This window comes from Galeopterus variegatus, unplaced genomic scaffold (assembly GCF_000696425.1).
Source record: "Galeopterus variegatus unplaced genomic scaffold, G_variegatus-3.0.2 Scaffold11646, whole genome shotgun sequence".
Classification (NCBI taxonomy): domain Eukaryota; kingdom Metazoa; phylum Chordata; class Mammalia; order Dermoptera; family Cynocephalidae; genus Galeopterus; species Galeopterus variegatus.
The window spans coordinates 26207-46832 of record NW_007737757.1 but is presented as its reverse complement, the minus strand read 5'-3'; the positions used below and the strand labels follow the sequence as shown (position 1 = coordinate 46832).

The 20626-nt window shown below is 34.1% G+C and overlaps 1 protein-coding gene across 1 annotated transcript in view; it reads right to left on the bottom strand.

Annotated features, from left to right (window-relative positions):
• Nucleotides 1-3274: 3274 nt before the first annotated feature.
• The window catches only part of LOC103610713 (chromosome unknown open reading frame, human CXorf22), a gene marked incomplete at its 5' end in the record, with an annotated part of 39180 nt that continues 21828 nt past the window's right edge, over nucleotides 3275-20626 (bottom strand). The window contains 5 exons of the mRNA XM_008594821.1: nucleotides 3275-3397; nucleotides 3496-3682; nucleotides 4388-4540; nucleotides 7708-7921; nucleotides 8721-8907. Coding sequence (XP_008593043.1) covers nucleotides 3275-3397; nucleotides 3496-3682; nucleotides 4388-4540; nucleotides 7708-7921; nucleotides 8721-8907 — 864 coding nt within the window. The remainder of the gene's footprint in view (nucleotides 3398-3495; nucleotides 3683-4387; nucleotides 4541-7707; nucleotides 7922-8720; nucleotides 8908-20626) is intronic.

Genomic DNA, 20626 nt, shown 5'->3' with positions numbered 1-20626 from the left:
TGGGGGATTCCAACTCCCTTCGAATTTACCAGTCCTGGTCAATTGCTTTCCCCAGAGCCAGACTCAACTTTGGGCATTTCCCATAGGCCATACTGATCTGAGACTTGGCTACCAACCAGTCATAACAAGTCACTGAAACCCAGATATTCAATCATCTTCCCCTGCTTTGCCTCTGACCTTGCACCTCCTTGTACAGCACCTTTAGTCTGGATAAAATCAGGGATGGTATTTGCTGTTTTGTGTACTGGATTCTCCCTAGAAAGACAATCAGCTCAATTATACCAATTAATTATCCTCTGTCCACATCTCCGTCATGGCCACCCTGATTTTGTTAGAATAAAATAACTCCCTCTTTAGACCAGCATAGCCACTATTTCTTTAATCACAATCATTATTTTACAAGTTTGGTGAAAATGAACTTAGGGAGGGACATTGTGTAACACCTCTCCAAGGTTAAGGAGTTGACACTTGTTTTCCTAACTCACAGTCAGACCAGGAGCTTCAAGTTTTCACTTCATGTAATTATCTATCTCTGTTCAAATATACTTCTCAGAGACCCTGACCACCTAGCATAAAATAGACTCTCCATTGAAACACCCCATTATTAGCTACCTACTTAGGTTGCTTTGTTTCTTCATTCCTTGTATACCAATGACGTATTGTACAAGGATGGGTTTATTATTACCCTCCCACCCCACCCAAATGTAATCTCTATGAGAGCAGGAACTCAGTCTGTTTTCTTCACTGCTGTGTCCCAGGGACCCAGGACTGAATGGATAAAGGAACTAAAGCTACACATTAAGTATTTTCTAATTTATGAAACTCATTTTATGGATAAAGTGTTTTCACAAAAACTTTCTGAACACTTACTATGTGTGAGGCACTTAAATAAGTAGTTTACCTGTATTATCCCACTCACTTCTCACAATCACACTATGAGGTAGGTAATATTATCATTACTCATTTTACAAAGGAAGAAACTGAGGCTCACAGAGGTAAACTCTAATGTCATAGAGGTGGTAGGCTGCAGAAGCAAACCCAATTTGGTCTTATTACAGAGTCTTCCTATTCTGTTGCACACAGTGTGTTCCTGAAACACACACACACACACACACGAATCCAAGTCTCAAGCATCTACATTATGCTACACATAAACACATACATAAAAATTTTAACATTTAAATGAGATTATTGTCTTATTTTCTGTCAGCATATGCATGCATGAAACAGAAGCAAAATCAATGCAAGTTCCAGTAAAATTTAAGTTAAAATGTACAATTTTTACTCACATGACTACAAAACTCATATTTTGAAAGACTATTACAGGTGGCAATTTGAGAATGGCTGACTGAGAAGCATAATAGATCTCCAAAAACAGCAACAAAACTTGACAAATTTTTCAAAACAACCATTTAAAGACTGTAAATTGACTAAAAGCACACAACAAATTGAAAGGCATTTATTTAAGAATATCTGCAAAACCTCATTATGAGTAGTAGGACTCTGTGGAGTTTTAATCTAGTGTTTTTCCCACTGTCTATGCCCAGCTTTATTGTGCAGGAGGGCTGCCAGAGTAGTGAAAGTTGACTTTAATTGGAACGAAGTGAAAAATTCCATGCCTAGGGGCATTGCCAAAATAATAATGACCTCAATGACAAACATTTACGGAAGGTCAACATTATGAACTGAGGTCTCAGTACTGATTGGGGTAAGCTATAGAGAGAGGGGCCAGAAATTTAAGACCAAGATCTGGTGACCAGAGAGATAAAGCAGGTCCTATTTATGCCCAGAATAGCTAAAGCAATCTTAAAAAATATGAGTAAATCTTAAAGACTTACACTTTCCGATTTCAGAACTCACTATAAAATTACAGTAACCAAGACAGTAGAACCGTCATAAAGATAGACATACAGATCAATGGAAAGGCATTGAGAGTCCAGAAATAAACCCTGACACATATAGTCAATTAATTTTGACAAAGGTATGAGGGCAATTCAACAAGGAAGGATAGTATTTTAACAAATGGTTCTGGGATAATTGGATACTGACACACAAAAATTATAAATTTAGCCCTTTAACTCATACCATAAACAAAAAAAAATTCAAAATGAATTATAGTCCTAAATATAAAATCTAAAATCACAAAAAAATTTAGAAGAAAAAATAGGAGAAAATATTTGTGACCTTGGATTAGGCAAATATTTCTTGAGCATGACACCAAAAGAATGATCTATAAAAGAAAAAAGTCAATAAATTCAATTTCATGTAAATTAAAACTTTTGTACATTAGAAAAATGAAAAAGAAATTGAACCTTGGACTTAGAGAAAATGTTTGGAAATCATATATCTAATAAAGTACTTGTAGCCGAAATATATAAACAATTCTTAGAACTCTATAATAAAAGAGCTAATATTCAAATTAAAAATTGGGCAAGGGATTCAAAAGACATTTCTCCAAAGGAGATATATGATGTACATAGACATTTCTCTATGTAAGTATATAAAAATACATTCAACATCTTAGTCATTAGGGAAGTGCAAATCAAATTTACAATGATCTAATATTTCATACCCACTAAGATGGCTGCAATCAAAAAGACAAAAAAATAACAAGGGCTTGTGAGAATGAGAAAAAATTGTAAACCTCTTATGTTGCTGGTGGAGTCATAACTTGGTGCAGTCATTTTGGGAAACATTTTGGAAGTTTCTTAAAAGGTTAGGTACAAATTATCATAAAACCCAGCATCTCCACTAAGCAAAAGAAATAAAAACATATGTTCATTTACAGAATGTTACATGAATGTTTATAGCAGTATTATTCATAATAGCCTCAAACTGGAAACAGTGCAATGTCCATCAACTGGTGAATTGTTAAACAAAATGTTGTACACCCATAAGATGGGATGTTGTTTAGATATAAAAGGAATGAAATATTGATACATTCTACCACATGGATGAACCTCAATCAAAAACACTATGCTAAGTAAAAGAAGCAACGTATGGGAGATCACATATTGTACGACTCCATCTGTATAAAGTGTACAGAATAGGAAAATCTATAGAGAGAAAGTTGATTAATGGTTGCCTGGGGTTAGAGGTACAAACAGGAAGTAACTGTATACAGGCGTGAGGGTGATGGCAGCATTCTAAAATTGAATTGTGGTGGTAGTAGCGTAATACTGTAAATGTACCAAAATTCATTGACTTGCATACTCCAAACTGGTGAATTTTATGGAATATAAATTATACATCAATAAATCCATTTGAAAAGACTCTATAGTAGGTTTTGTATATTCTTACCAACAATTACTTGATGAATTTGCTTTGGTGTCAAAATTAGGCTGCAATCATGTCTTTCTTGGGGTGTCAATGGGTCGGATTTAAGTCCTTTGAGAACCTGTCAAAAATTACATTTTCCCAAAATTAATCATTTAATATTAGCAAAAGCTATTTTAACAATTCTCATGGCATAACCAAATAAAATATTGCACATGCCTTTCTTTTCATGGACTCTTCCTCCCTGGGTGCTATATTCTTGGTACTTAGCAATTGGTTAGCTTTAATTGGACACTCTGTTGAAGATAGCTCCTCTTCTACTTCTGCTTCTGAGAGTACGGGTGACTTTAGACCTGATGCTGGCGGTAAGCCTATGTCTGTATCATTATATGAACACAGGAATTCTCTATCAGAATAATAATAATAATAATAATAATAAGTACAAGATATAATAATAATCAAGATACAATTATAATAAGTACAACAATAAGGACAAGTCTTTTAAGAAAATATATCTGTATATCTGAATATTCCACATAGACCATGCTGTTGCTGCCCCATTCATATCCATTTAAGACGGGTGCACGAATCTGCAGAAAATCCTCCTCTGTTGAGTGGACCCCCTTCCCAAACACCATACCAAGGAAGTCATACCACCCCTGCCTCAGGGACAACCCACAGTCAATGACTTATATGGAGCACAAAGACAGGCCCCTTTGGCTCAGGGCAGGAACAAATATGTGGTATAATGTATGCTAAAGAGATCCTGGGCATCAGGCCGAGTATAAATTTCATTTAAAACACATTCTTCCTCAGCTCCCTTCCCTGCTCTATTCGGCTTCCCTCATCCTGCACAGGTTTTTACTGAGAGCACACTCTCCGTATATCACGTTCACTGGAATCCCTGTCTCAGGATCTGCTTCTGGAAAAACCCACTTAAAACATCCCCAAATCAAAAAGTAACAAAGGAAATAATAGTTAAAGTAGTTCAATATTTTGCTTTTATTATATATTAAAATGTCATTAAAAAAGAAACTAACGAGTAAAGAAAAAATTCTGGTTCTATAGTCACCATGATCTGTTGCACATTATTTGAGGAATTGAACTTTACCTCTCCACTTCTTTCTGCAGGCGCTCACTTCTTAAATATTTAATATACTTTGCATAGTAGTTTTGATGTGATCTCTTTTTCATATTTTCAGATTTAGTATATGCAAAATCAGGATCCACATAGTTATATCTTGGAATCTTTGTGAAAATTGTCCTACAGTATGAGCAAGTTACGTTAATATATATATATATATATATATATATATATATATATATATATGCATTTGTTCAGTCATTTGTTCATTTATTGAAAACCTCCTAGCCAATTTCTGTGTCAGGTGTTGGGCATAGAATGGTGAATAAGACAGACTTTAATCCTTTTCCTCATATCCTATTCTACATCAACACATTATTGCATGTAGTACTAGACTGAGACCTAATTTTTTCTTAATTATATCAGAAAAAAAAATATCCCTTCTACTTAGGGTCATTGGGATGTAATGGCACCCATCCTAAATCCATCCTTGGGAAATTAGTCAAGTAGGCAACATGGGCAGTGCTAGATTACAGATGGGACTTCAAGAAACTACACTTGTGTCTGATTAGTGTTTCCAAAAAAGTCAATTGCTTTTAGATCATTATGATCTAAATTAGAAAAAAATATAGAATAATGAATCCTTTCACTAATCCGTAACTTTCTTAAAACCTCACAGCTTATGAAATAACCATCAACAATAAATCTATGCAGAAGAAATAATCAATAAAAGAACTAAAAATTATTTTACATCTCATATTAACTCAACTGGGTTTATGCTCTTCCTTTTATCCACCATACATTTTCAATAAAAAAAAAGTGAAATTATTCATACTTTCTGGAGTTGGTCTATCTCAACCCTCAGCAAATTTTATTAATCATTAGGATTCTCATCCTTGATAATTAACTTATAAGTATAAAGATATTAGCCACACAGTAAAATTAAAATTAACTTAATTTTTCTCTGTCTTTAACAATTTCCCAGTGCTCACAGTAAGACAGTCTTAACTGAGTTAAAGTCTTTTAGAGAGTGAGACAAGAGATAAAAATGCTTTGTTATTCAAAGGCAGTCACCGATATTAAAATTTCCCCTTTAGGTTCTGACACCCTTAACGACCTTTAGAACCTAAAAATAATTTCTATATCTAAATTCCTGAGGTCTATAACAAGGAGAAACAGAGATATGGAAAGGAATAGTGGAGTATATAAAAGCCTTAAGTGACAAAGAGCTGACGATTCACACATCTAAATTTTTATCTTCCTAAAGAATAAACATCTAGAAATACCTCTGCAGCTTGGAGTAGATAATTTTTTAAAAATATGCAAAGTACAGGGTTTAAAAAAATACTATGTAAATAAAACATTTTTCCTCATTTATTTTTTCAGGCAATATTTATTGAGTGCCTACTATATGCTAGACACTGTTCTAAGCACAGGGCATAATGCAATAAACAAAAAGTAGACAAAAATTCCTACCTTATTTTTGTCTCAAAAATTGAAGAGGTAAAATGCATTAAAAATAAAATAGCAATTACAATTACCAACATGTAAATTAATTTTATTTCTTAAAGTAACTAATTGCTAGCCAGAAAATAATAGAACTAAATTTTGTCTTTCTATTAATATAGAAAATAGTTCATAGTTCCTAAATAGGAAATGCTTAGGCTTATTCAAAAATTTTTGGCATTTTTAGATCATCTAATACAAACACACAAAAAATGTTAATATTAAATGACACACTATATCTCTATATAGATATATTTGTATAAGCTTAAGAAAATGTTGAAAAAAGTACAAAAATAATTCTTTCCAGAAGTCACCTTTGCATGGGGGGGGGGGGGAATGCAGTGAGCCAAAGGGAAAGGCATAATTTCCTTTTTTATTTTTTATGTATGTAACTATTTAAAATTTTTATAATATATAACTATAAAATTTTTATAATATATAGCTACTTAAAATTTAAAACATTTCTGTGTTTTATACTAGTTGTCAAATAAGAAAAGAAAGAAAAGCTGATGCAGATGGAATTTGTAAAATAAAATAGTAAGACAGTCTATGGGATAACCTAGAATTTTTTGATTGCAGATAATTTCTATGGTTTGAACACCCCCTCCAAAACTTATGTTGCGGTTTAATCTCCAATGTGGCAGTGGTGAGAGGTGGAGCTTCTGGGAGGAGATTGGAACATGAGGGTTCTGCCCTTGTAAATGAATTAATCAATTCATGGATTAATGAATTAATAGGTTAATGAATTAATGAACTATCATGGGAGTGGAATTGGTGGCTTTACCAGAAAGGTAAGAGAGACCTGAGCTACTGCGTTAACACACTCTTACCTTCATGCCATGTGATGCTCTATACTGCTTTTGGGACTCTGTAGAGACCCCAATAGGAAGAAAGCGCTAATCAGTAGTGTCTCCTCAACCTTGAACTTCCCGGCCTCCAGAACTGTAAGAAATACATTCTATTTCTCTATAAACTACCCAGTTTCAGGAATTTATTCTGTTATAAGCAACAGAAAACTTACTAATATAATAATAAAACAATTATGGCCTAAAAATCAAATGATATCGCAAGAAAATGGCTGCAAAATTAAGTGAGCTTAATGACTCACCAAAGGTAAAGAGACCACTGGAGAAAGTGCAGGACCATTATCAAGTTTAGATAGTCTGCTAGTAGCATAGAAGCAGGCAAAAACCTATTTCAGTCTCAAATATGTAAAAACCATTCCTGGGCTCAGGGCCCAGATAAAGGTGCCAGGATGCCTGAATCACTTCTCATTAACCATTGGCAAGCTAGTAATTTTTTTGAGGTTTGAATATATTTAAATAGAGGTTTAATAACTCTTATGATCTTAATTGGGGAGGTTTTAGTTCAGTTTGGACAAGGTAATTGGAAATGTGCCTTTTTAGGGGGACAAAAAATGATGGGGATGATGATTGCTGTCTCACAATTTTAATTTTTTAACTTAGATAAATTCAAGTGCTCAACCATACCTAATAAGCATGACTACTCTGATGATCTGTATCATTTCCAAATGTGATTATTTCTATCATTCTTCTATGCTTGGCAACAGCATATTTTAAGAATCATTTTGTATACCATTCACTTCTTGGCAAGTACACAGTAGAGGTGATGAGAGGTTAGGTAAAGCAAATACAGTGGCATTCAACAACTATCTCACTCCATGTAAAAAAAAAAAAAAAAAAGAACAACATTCATCATCATCATCATCATTATTATTATTGCCATCATTAATTTTATAAAGCAAGAGCTGGTCAGACCTCTGCATATCATGTTGGTCATTACGTCTTATAAAATTTCAAGTTTTTAATATCATATGTTACCTGAACTGTTCATCATGGTCTCCAGACCTGATACTTGCAGCTCGGTCATTGGGAAATGCTATCATTGCATCCTTCATTAACTCTTTACTTGACTGATGATTATGAATGAATGTTCTGGTTGACTGAAGCATTGCCACAGGTGCATAGTCCTTGAATTTTACCAAGTCTTTGACCACAAACTGTCCCGTAGGATTACTGACCAAAGGAGATATACCTTTTATAGAATTGAATATTGAGTTTATATATGATATTTTGAATTTCAGCTTTCCAAACAATATCCATAAATTAATTAATACACTAGATAATTGGTTCTAACCTAAGTGCTTGACCTCTAAACAAACAAACACATTCAGAAAATACGAATAGCTCATTTAATAAATAAATATACACAAAACAATTTGGCAAAATAATGCATGCATAAATCATATTAATGCATGCATAAAAAGTAAAACATGAAAGTTGACAACTTGAAGAGTTTACATTGGCCCATATGGAACTGAGGTTTTTGGATGTTAAAGACAGTTGAATATCAGCAATTTTACATTGTTCAATAGATAAAAGATTATGAAGGATTAGATAAAACAGCAATAACAAGAAGTTCATGGAATTTTCAAAACCAATTTCTACTATAAACTCAAAGAAAAGTAGAAAGAATAAAATATAAAAACTTTAAAATATTTAATCAACTGTATAGGTCAATAAACCAGTGCTATTCAAAGCACCATCTTCAAAACGGCAGCATCAGCACCTACTGGGAACATGGTAGAAATGTAACTCATTGGGCCCCAACACAGACTTACTTAATAATGAATGCTGAAATGTAGGCCAGTGATAAGTGTTTTAACAGGGCTTATATGTAATTTTAATGCATGCTAAAAGATGAGAACTACTGGATTAGACCACACTTGATATATATCAATAAACAACTAGTATATTAAGATAATCCTTCATTGACAAAAACAACAACAACAACAATAACAACAAAACCAGGTGGGTATCACAAAACAGCATACCAGGGTTAATTTTCATCACAACTTTCTTGGTGAAAGGCTTGCAGATGCTGTTGAAATCTAAATATATGTGATGGAAAGGTTTCATCGAAGAATGCAAATTTTCATCTGCCACTGAGCCAATAATCTCTAATAACTGCTTCACTTTAAAGGTTCCAACTTTTTGTGGAATAAATGAACACAACACATTCTTAAAAAAAAAAGAGGAAAAATAACCAATGTTATATTGCTAGGAAAAAAATAAGAGCAAATCTAAAATATAGTTTATAAAATTTCAAGAAAAGCTATTTCACCATCGTGATATGAAAGTATTTCAGAAATATACAGCATTGACAAATCTTTAAGGTACTAATTATTGAAAAATTATTCAAGAAGAAAATGGAGAACATAATACCAAAGCACTTCCAGAATGGTGGATTAAAGACTTCCAAAAATCCACCTCTCCACAAAAGGAAAGAAAACATTGACAGAAATTTGTCAGAATCTGTTTTTTCAGATATTTGGAAACTACCTAAAGGCTTACTAGAATCCAAGGTGTATTTCTTTAAGAAAAAAAATGACTAAATCTCTGAAGAAATAAAAGGTTTTATAGCATTTCTGCTTGCTGTAATCCATTCTTCTAAACCCCAATTTGTGGCTAGTTGAAAAATGGCAGCATTGCAACTTCAGGAGCTGTGAAACCCATTTGCCTAGCAGCCAATGGAGGGAGAAGAACAGGTTTGGAACTCTCCAAAAGCTCCACCCCCAGAGAATTGTACCTGTTTGTTTTTCCTGGCAGCTAGTTGAAAAGTCTATTATGTGTATATGCCTTTATATGACATGATTCAGAGTTTACTCTGTGTGAATTCACTCCCCAGAGTTTTGTCAAAAATACATGCATATATATATCAGCAGCAGCAATTGTTGAACATCACAACAACCTGAGGTGGCATTACCATTTAGAGTTAAAAAGAGGCTAACAAAAAATAAATGATTAAATACATACATACACACACACACACACACACACACACACATATATAAATCAGAAAAAAAAAAAAACCTTGACAATAAAATATTCATATGGTATTTGAAAAGCTCTGACATATTTCTGGGAATCTAGATTGATAAACATCTGCAGAACTGTGCATACATCCCCCCCCAAAAATGAGAAATATCTAATCTGTCACCTCTGACTGACTTTGAGGCTGTTTACAAGGAGGAACTGAAGGTGTAAACTACCTTTCGAAACATTGAAGACATGCCCTAACAGACTTATGCAGAGGCTCTTGGCATTGATTATGAGACTCATTGGTTCAAGAAATTTAAGAGAAACTTTGTCCAATCATTAGCTGACCACTAAATTAACTAAGTTGAGATTTGATTGTTTTGTGTTTAAGAACCTTTAAAGAATTAGTCTAAAAGTCACTACATAAACAAACAACAGCAACAAATAGCAACAACAATAAATCTTGGGGTGATCTGATTTCTGTAGTTTCCAAATTATGTCGTTTAAAATGCCCAGTTTTCAAGAGAAAAATATGATGCACCCAAATAAACAGGAAAGCATGAACAACACACAGGAAATATGCAGTCAATAGAAAATGTCTGAGGAAAACCAAATGTTGAACTTGTTAGAAAAAGACAATGAGTCAACTATTATAAATATACTCAAGAGCTAAAGAAAAAAAGGTATAAAGAATTTAAGGAAGTATAAGAACAATGTCTCACAAAACAAACAATACTAATAAAGTATAGAAATTATAAAAAGGAACAAAATGTTCTAGAGTTGAAGAGTACAGTACGTGAAATTAAAAATTCACAAGAGGGGCTCAAGAGTAGCTTTGAACTACCAGAAGAAAAAAATCAGTGAACTTGAAGACAAGACATTGGAAATTATCTGGACTGAGAAAAAGGGATAAATATGGATGAGAAAAAGGAAGAGTGTCTCAGAAATTTTGGGACACCATTAAGTGTAGTATCATATGCATGAAGACAGTCTCAGAAGGAGATAAGATAAAGAAAATGGCATGAAGAATAATTGAAGAAATAATGACTGTACAGTTCAGAAACTTAATGAAAAACATTAATCTGAATAGCAAAGAAGCTCAGAAAAACCCAATCAGGCTAAATAAAAGAAATCCATGCCTAGGCACATCAGAGTCAAACTGTAAAAAAATAAAAAAGACAGAGAATCCTAAAAACAGCAAGAAAAAAGTGACTCATTAAATAAAAGTGGTTATGAAAAGATGAACAGCTACCTTCTCATTAACTTCTCATCAGAAACATTGGAGGCAAGAAGGCAGTGGGACCACATACTCAAATATTGAAAGAAATAGACTGTCAACACAAAATTCAATAACTAGCAAAATTATCATTCAAAACTGAAGTATAAATTAAGACATTTCCAGATAAACATAAATGTAAAGAATGTGTTACTCATAGGCTTACATTAGAATGATACAAAAGGGAGTCCTTCAGAATAAAATAAAAGGACAGTTAAGACCAATGCAAGTTCAGAAAAAGAAATAATAAACATAGGTAAAGATAACTATCTACTCAGTTAAATATAAAACACAGTATAAATGTATTTTGGTTTGCAATGTTTTACTGCCCCTATTTGATTGAAAAAGCAATACAGAAAGTGATAATTATTAAATAATTATGTTGATGAGCTTTTAAAAAATAAACATATAATTTAGAGGAGCCAGGAAACTGACATATTGATGCAAGATTTTTGTGTCCTATTGAAATTGTTATTAATTTGAGCTAGACACTTTTAAGCAAAAATGTTAAATGAAACCCACAGGGCAAACACTAAGAAAATCAAATATTAAAAAAGTGTAGTAAAAGAAACAAATGGTTAATTAAAATGGTATATTAGTAAATATTTAACACAAAATAAAGCATTAATAGAAGAAAAGAAAACAAAGAGGATATAAGAATTTAGAAAACAAATAGAAAAATAAAAGATGTAAATCCTACATTACCAGTAGTTATATTAAATGTGAATGAATTTTTTAAAAAAATATTTCCTCCTCACATTATTAAAGTATAATTGACAAATAAAAATTATATATATTTACATGGTATAACATGATGATTTGATATATGTATACATTGTGAAAAGATTAGTCCAATACAATTAGCATATCTATGCTTTTTGGGAGGCGTGAGGACATTTAAGATTTACCCTCTGAGCAATTTTCAAGTATGTACTACATTAACTATACTCATTATACTGTACCATAGATCTCCATAACTTATTCATCCTGTCTAACTGAAATTTTTTACCCTTTGACCAACATCTCCCAATTTCCTCCACCACTTGCTCCTGGCAATCACAACTCTACTCCCTTTATCTATGAGTTCACCTTTACTAGATTCTGAATATAAATGAGACCATGTAGTATTTTGTCTTTCTGTACCTGGCTGTTTCACTTAGCATGGTGTCCTCCAAGTTCATCCATGTTGTTACAAATGAAAGGATTTCTTTCTTTTTAAGGCTTAGTATTATTCCATTGTGTGCATGTGTATGCATACAGACACACACACACATGCACAACATATACATTTTCTTTACCCAAAATAAATTCAATCAATATTTCAAAGAGATATATCCACTCCCATGTTATTACAACATTATTCACTGTAGCCTATGTAGAAATCAATATAGGTGTCCTTCAGTGGATGAATGGATAAATTTAAATTGATTAAACATAGTGATTAAAAGGCAGATATTGACAGAGTGGATAAAAACACACTGCCTATATCGAGTTTACAAGAGACATGCTTCATATACGAAGACACAAATAGATTGAAAGTAAAAGAATGGCAAAAGATATACTATGCAAGCAATACCCCAAAGAGAGTTGGGGTGCCTATACTAATATAAGATAAAATAGTCATTAATTCAAAAACTGCTACAATGAAAAAGTACATTTTATAATGATAAGAGTCAAGACACCAGGAATGCATAATTATAATCATATAAGTTATAATTATACTGACAGAACCCCCAAACATGTAAAAAAGCAGATAGAAAAGAAGAGACAAATATTCAATTCAATGGTAGTAATTGGAGATTTTAATACCCAACTTTCAATAACAGATACAAATACTAGGCATATGATCAACAAGGACACAGAGATTTGAAACACACTGTAAATCAACTGGACCTAAGATACATCTGTAGACCATTCCACTGAACAAAAGAATACACATGTTTCCCAAGTGCACATGAAACATTTTGCAACACAGACCTATATTAAGCCATAGAATCAACTAGAATACTTCAAAAAGATTAAACTTTACACAGTATGTTGCCCAAACACAATGCAATGAAATTATAAATCAGTAAGAAAATGAAAACTGTGAAATTCACAAAAATGTGGAAATTAAGCAATGCACATCTAAAATTGAACAAATCAAAGAAAAAATCATAAGTGAAATTTGAGAATACTTTCAGATAAAGAAAACTAAAATATGACATACTAAATGGTATAAAATGTAGCAAAAGCAGTGGTTAGAAGTAAACTTATAGCTGTAAAAATCTATACTAAAAAGAAAATAATCCTTTAATCAATGAACTAACCTTCAATTTTAGTACAAAAAAAAAAAAAAAAAAACAGAAGAGCAAAGAAAGCTCAAAGTTAGCAGAGGAAAGGAATAGAAAAGACAGCAGCAGTAATAAATGACATAGAGAGAAGAAAATGACACAAAAAGCAACAAACCCAAAACTGTGCCTTCCAAATGATCGATAACATTGAAAACAATTTAGCTAGACTGACTAAGCAAAAATAATAGATGATACCCTTCTGCCTGAAAGCAGCCAAGAGAGCAATGCCCAGGGTCCTAGGAACTGAGAGCAGCCCCCTCTGCCAAGAAAAAAGCAAGAAGCATAGAAAAGACAGCAGCAGTAATAAATGACATAGAGAGAAGAAAATGACACAAAAAGCAACAAACCCAAAACTGTGCCTTCCAAATGATCGATAACATTGAAAACAATTTAGCTAGACTGACTAAGCAAAAATAATAGATGATACCCTTCTGCCTGAAAGCAGCCAAGAGAGCAATGCCCAGGGTCCTAGGAACTGAGAGCAGCCCCCTCTGCCAAGAAAAAAGCAAGAAGCAGAGCACAGCTGGGGTCCTAGGCAGGAGCTGAGAGCAGCCCACTCCACCTGGAAGCAGGCAAGAGAGCATCATTTGGAGTCCTAAGCAGGAGCCAAGGGCAGCCCCCTCCATCCATGAGCAGGCAAGAGAGCATGCCAAAACCACCACTTCTTCACAGGTGGCCCTCCCCAAAATGACACCCTTGAAATGACTGAAAAGGAATTCTAAGTAATGATCATAAGGAAACTCACTGAGGTACCAGAAGACAGTTACACAATATGATGAAATAAGAAAAAACCCCAGGATATGGAGGAGAAAATCAACAAAGAGATTAATACCTTAAAAAAGAATGTAGTAAAGCTCATAGAACTGAAAGATACACTCAACAAAATAAAAAACACAATTGAGAGCTTAAGCAGCAGGCCACAACAAACAGAAGAAAGAATTTCAGAACACAAAAATAGTCTTTTTGAAAAAACCCAGGCAGACAAAAATAAGGAAAAAAGAATTTGAAAAAATGAAAAAAATCTAAGAGAGCTAGTAGAGAAACTTAAGCAAAAAAATATTGAGATCATGGGTGTTCAAGAAGGGGAAGAGAAAGGAAAAGGCACAGAAAGCTTAATCAACAAAATAATAACAGAAAACTTCCCAGGTATAGAGAAAGAGACAGACCTTCAGATTCAGGAGGCTCAAAGATCCCCAAAGATTCAACCCAAAAAGAGCCTCTTCAAGACATATTATAGTCAAAATGGCAAAGTTCAAACACAAAGAGAGTCTTAAAAGAAGCTCAAAGAAATATTCAAGTCACCTATAAGGGAGCCCCTATCAGACTAACAGCAGACTTCTCAACAGAAACTCTAGAGGCCAGAAGAAAATGGGATGACATACTCAAAATACTAAAAGAAAACAACTGCCATCCAAGAATACTACACTATACACAGCAAAGCTATACTTCAGAAATGAGGGAAGCCTTTACCAACAGGGTTGGGAATAGCTTTATGATAAGCCTTTGCAGAATTCCTCCAGGGCAGACATTTTGGGCTATATCTAAACTATATAGCTAAATATCTGGCTCAAGCATAGTTTTTATGCATCATGGAAAAGAATATGAAAGAGTCAAGTTTGTTTATTCTGTCCTCCATATGTCCAGGAGTTCCTCAGAAAAAGACCTAGTGGCCATATGGAGGCATTAAAAATGGAATCCTTGCTGCTTTTTGTACAACTTTGGCCCTTTGGCAGTTGAGAAGAATGTAAAGCAAGGGACTCTAACCTGACGTCCAAGGACAGAGTGGATCTGAATTAGAATAGGGAAAAAATTCCATCTTGACTTCCACTAACTTTTAACAGCAATTTAAATCAAACTACAATAGTATTAGCTGTTTCTATGACCTAGTCACCAAACAATTAAAGACATGTTTATTTCATTTAAGTTCTTGCACATATCTTCAGATACTATTTATGTTCATCCTTATTATTAAAGTATGGTAGGCATTAGCTCCACCATTAATTTTATTATACATTTTATTAATAAAGAAGTGCATATTACTATATTACTCATTTAAAATATTCTGATAATCTATTGAAATATTAGTTTCTTCTGTTCCATGGACTGAATTGATTTCCCCCAAATTCATATGTTGAACTCCTCACCCATAATGTGACTGTATTTGGAGATAAGGAGGTAATTAAGATCAAATGAGGTCATAATGATGTGGCCCTGATCCTATAAGACTAGTATCCTTATTAGACGAGGGAATTTTCTCTCTCTCTCTCTCTCCCCCTATGCTCACATGAAGAACAGGTCATGAGACCACGCAGTATGATGGCAGCCATCTACAAGCCAATAAAAGAATGAAACCTACCTGGTGGCACCCTGATGGTGAACTTGCCAGGCTCCCAAACTGTGAGAAATAAATTTCTGTTGTTTAAGTTACCTAGTCTGTGGTATTTTGTTATGGCGGCCCTAGAAGTTTGAGATATTCTTTAATTCTTTCACCTTATTTTATATATTTAGAAATACTATTCTACAAAGTACAATAAGATTCAGGAGATTGCCAAAAAGCCTGATAACATTTTTAAAAGTTCATAAATCCTAATCTAGAGCAACAGAATCATGGGAGATTTCTACTCATATATAGATAGATAGGTAGATAGGTAGATAGATAGATAGATAGACAGACGGACAGACAGACAGACAGACAGACAGACAGATAGATAGATAGATAGATAGATAGATAGCCTTTCATTCTCTCTGTTTTCCTAAAGACTTGCTGCTATAGACTGTTTTTTGCTCTCCCCACCCCTGCCAACCATATGTTGAAACCTAATCCCCAATGTGATGATATTAGGGGTGGGACCTTTGGGAGATAATTAGTTGATGAAGGTGGAGCACTCATTAGTAGGTTTAGTGCCTTTATAAAAGAGGCCCTAATGAGCACTCTCTATCCTTTCTCCCATGTGCGGACACAGCAAGAGGAGTTCTGTCTGTGAACCAGGAAGCAGGCCATCATGAGACACCAAATCTGCCAGTGCCTTGATCTTTGACTCTCCAACCTCCAAAACTGTGAGATATAAATGTTTGTTGTTTAAGCCACCCAATCTATGGTGTTTTTGTTATGACAGCCCTAACAGACTAAGATATTTTCCTACTTCTAATTGTTACTAATTATTCAGTGTAGTAGATAGAAATATTTTAAAATCATGGCTCTTAATAATCCAGCTTTAGTTGGGTTTTTAGCAAGAATATTGGCCCAGAAACATATGGATGCCAAGGCCTTCTTTCATTTGGATAGCCATACTGAGCAAAACTATTCTGGGATACAGGGATGAATGACAAATACCCCAAGCTCGTGGAGCATAGAGTCCATGATGAGGTGTAAGTCTGTGAAAAATAATTACAAAGCAAAACGATAAACATTTCAAAACTTTTCAAAATTAGTTCATATACTCCTATGCTGATCCTACAGCCCTTATGTATAAATGTATGTCTTATATTTCTTCTTGCCTGCTCCTACCCATTGCTTCTACAATTCCCTCTTCCCATACTCTTTATGCTTGTAGGAAAGATTGTAGCCATTAAGATCTTACTTATACTTCAGATCTCAATTTGTATATGATAAGGGTAAACAACAGAGTATAGTGCATATGTGGGAAAAAAAGGCTTAGTATCTGATAATACTCCTTAATTATCTTATCTTCTTTCATGATGTTCTCTGTTATATCTAGATAGTGATATTCCTAAGCAATCAGATCACAGAGTAGTTTTTCTTCTATAATATATAATAGTGAATGTGTTCTGCCCTGTAAAACTGCCCCTATTTGTGGAGATTTTTGTTTTCTTCTCTACTTCATGGTTGGCTCCTTAAGGGCCAGATATGTGATTTTTTCCCCCCATATTTTTCATTTCTAAGAACAGCGCTCAAGGTGCCTCTTTGAAAGATTTTGTTGAATGAGTAAGTTAACTCCACATTGTGGGAAAAAATCTAATTCAATCACTGTAAGATAATTGGCAAAGTACTCATTTTAAGCACAGCTGTTCAATTGATCGGTTTCAAATTGTGGCTAAAATCAGTTTCCTGTGATGAGCCTTGCATTGATAATTCCTTTGCATTTAGTTAGCATAAGGACATCTTCACTGCTCTCGTTATGCTTATGAATCATGTTCCCACAGAGAAAATTTTCTGATGAATATAAAGTTTTATCATCCATGTAGTTTCAAAGGTGTTGTTTACATGCATCTGGTTGCTTACAAAGAGCAGCTTATAGATAGAGGCATTTTTTTAAAAAATAGGACATTCTATCATTTTTTAAATGCCAACTGAAAGATAATTTCATCACTTTGTCAATCACATAAGGAGAGAAAATTTTATTATTTAGGGAAATATTAGCTGAAGTAAATCTGAGGAGTCATATTAGTTAGTATAGGCTAGGTTATGCTGCGGTAACAAACCAACCCATATCTCTGCGGATAAGTGCAATAGTTTATTTCTTGCTTGCTCTTCAGATCCATCCTAGGTGGAGAGTGCACTCAGAGATTCTTGATGAACAAGGCTACATTTCTATATGTGTCTCTGTCGGGCCTTAAAAACTAACGGCACCTTAAGTGACATTACAAGTGGCTCCATTATGGGCCCACAAGGGCGTATTAACGTGGCAGCCTAAGACTGCGCCAGGAGGAAGTAGGGTGGGAGTGTCTGTGAAAACCTTGCCTTAGCCCTTATTGGCCAAATACGTGCTTCTGCGCTCATGAACACTGTGTGATTGCAATAGCTAGGCATTGAGACAGGATGCATGCTCTTGTAACCTTTAAGCTGATTGGAGGATGTAAAAACCTCCCCTTCCTGTTTGCCTTTAAAAGCAAGTGCTTGTGTGACAATAAATGGAACTGCCCGACAGAACCCCCGCCGCCTCTGAGTGTCCTTTAATGGGCTGGTTGGGGCTGGCGGCTGTGCTCACCTCTCTTTGCGACTCTCTTCCCCCATCTCCTCCCAACGGGGACCAGAGGGAAAGAGGTATTTGGGCAATTCACTCGGCCACCAAGGGAGAGACTGATAATGAGACTAGGGCTGTTTGGGTCGGCCGGCGGTGGACCCAACATATCTCTATAATAATTGTAGCAGGAGAAGGGAACTTGGAAAATTCTTCACTGTTTCCTAAATTATCACTCAGAAATGAAATACAGCACTTCTCCTCACAGGCCTTTGGCTAAATAAGTTATATCTTAATACATAACTTCAACATTAGTGGAGAGGTGAAATATTACCATAGGCCTAAAAAGAGGAAAACAGGAACATCTATTTAAAAAAAAAAAAAAAAAAAAAAAAACCTCTAAGAAAATCCAGTTAGTTTTTGATAACCTGTTTTTATTATTTTTTTTTTTTTTACCTTTTCTTGTTCTCCAGTGTTACCTTATTGATTAAATCTAGAAATCATACTTGGGATTTACTGAGATAAATTATTATATGGCAGATTGCATTAGAAAATTAATCATAGAGGTACTACAACAGAAGTTCATTCTGCTCATAATTTAAAATGTCTGCTCTTAAATTTTATTTGTTTATAGAAATCTCTTCAAGACAAACATTAAAGAGAGCTTTAAGAAAAATGTGATGTATACCATTGGTAAGTATTTTTTAATTAAAAGGGCTCATTATGCTGATAAAGCCCGATTGATGAAATATTAGATTATTTTGTGCTATGTGGAGACAAAGCTCTCTTTTACAACTCCTCATGATGAAGACTTGGTTGCCCACCCATATAACCATTTGCACTTTCTTCCTCATTGACAAAACCCTAATTTTGTTTAGAAGTGCATGCAATGAAGATAGGTTTCCCAGTCTTTCTTCCAGCTACATTTGGTCATGTAATTCAAATTTAGCATTGGAGAGCAGAACTAAATGAAATAGAGACCCAAAAATTGATACAAACGATCAACAAAACAAAAAGTCAGATTTTTTTTAAAGATAAATAAAATAGAAAAACCATTAGCTAGGCTAACAAAAAAAAAAGAAGAAGAAGAGAGAAGACCCAAATAACACAAATTAGAAATGAAAGGGGAGACATAACAAACAATACCACAGAAAAACAAAGACTCATTAGAGACTGTTATAAAAATGTGTACACCAACAAATACAAAAACCTGGAGGAAATGTATAAATTTCTGGACACACACAAACTACCCAGACTGAACCAAGAAGAAATAGGAAACGTGACCAGACCAATAACAAGCAATGAGACTGAAGCAGTAATCAGCAATCTTTCAACAAAAAAAAAAGCCAAGGACCAGATGGCTTTCCACCTAAATACTGTCAAACCATTAAAATGGAATTAGTACCAATTCTCCTCAAACTATTCCAAAGAATTGAAACAGAACCCATTCTCCCAAATTCGCTCTATGAGGCCAGCATCACCCTGACACCAAAACCTGACAAAGATACAACAAAAAAAGAAAATTATAGGCCAATATCCTTAATGAAGATTGATGTAAAAATCCTCAACAAAATTTAGCAACCAAAATACAGCAACACATCAAAAAAATTAAACTATATACTATGATCAAGTGGGACTCATCCCAGGTATGCAAATATGGTTCAACATACAAAAGTTGATAAATGTGATACATCACATCAATGAAGCCAGGGACAAAAAACATGATTATCTCAATAGACGCAGAAAAAGCATTCAACAAAATTCAAAATCTCTTCATAAGGACTCTCAGCAAATTATGTATAGAAGGAAATCATCTCAACACAATAAAAGACATATATGACAAAGTCATCCAGAATGGGAAAAAGCTAAAAGCTTTTACCTTAAGAACAGGAAGAAGACTAGGATGCCCATTCTCACTACTCCTATTTAGCATAGAATTGAAAGTACTAGCCAGTGCAATAAGGCAAGAGAAAGAAATAAAGGGCCTCCAAATTGGAAAAGATGAAGTCCAACTGTCCCTGTTTGAAGACAGTATGATCTTATATATATAAAACCCTAGAGACTCTATCAGAGCTGATTAACAAATTTCAGGAATGTTGCAGGATACAAAATCAACACCCAAAAATCAGTAACACCTTATACTCCAATATTGAACTAGCAGAAAATGAAATCAATAAAGCAAGCCCATTTGCAATAGTTGCCAAGAAAATAAAATACCAAGGAATCAATTTCACCAAGGAGGTGAAAGATCTCTACAGTAAGAACTACAAAGCACTATTGAAAATAATTGAAGAGGACACAAAAAAGGTGTAAAGACATACCATGCTCTTGGATTGGAAGAATTAACATTGTGAAAATGTCCATTCTATCCAAAGCAATCTACAGATTCA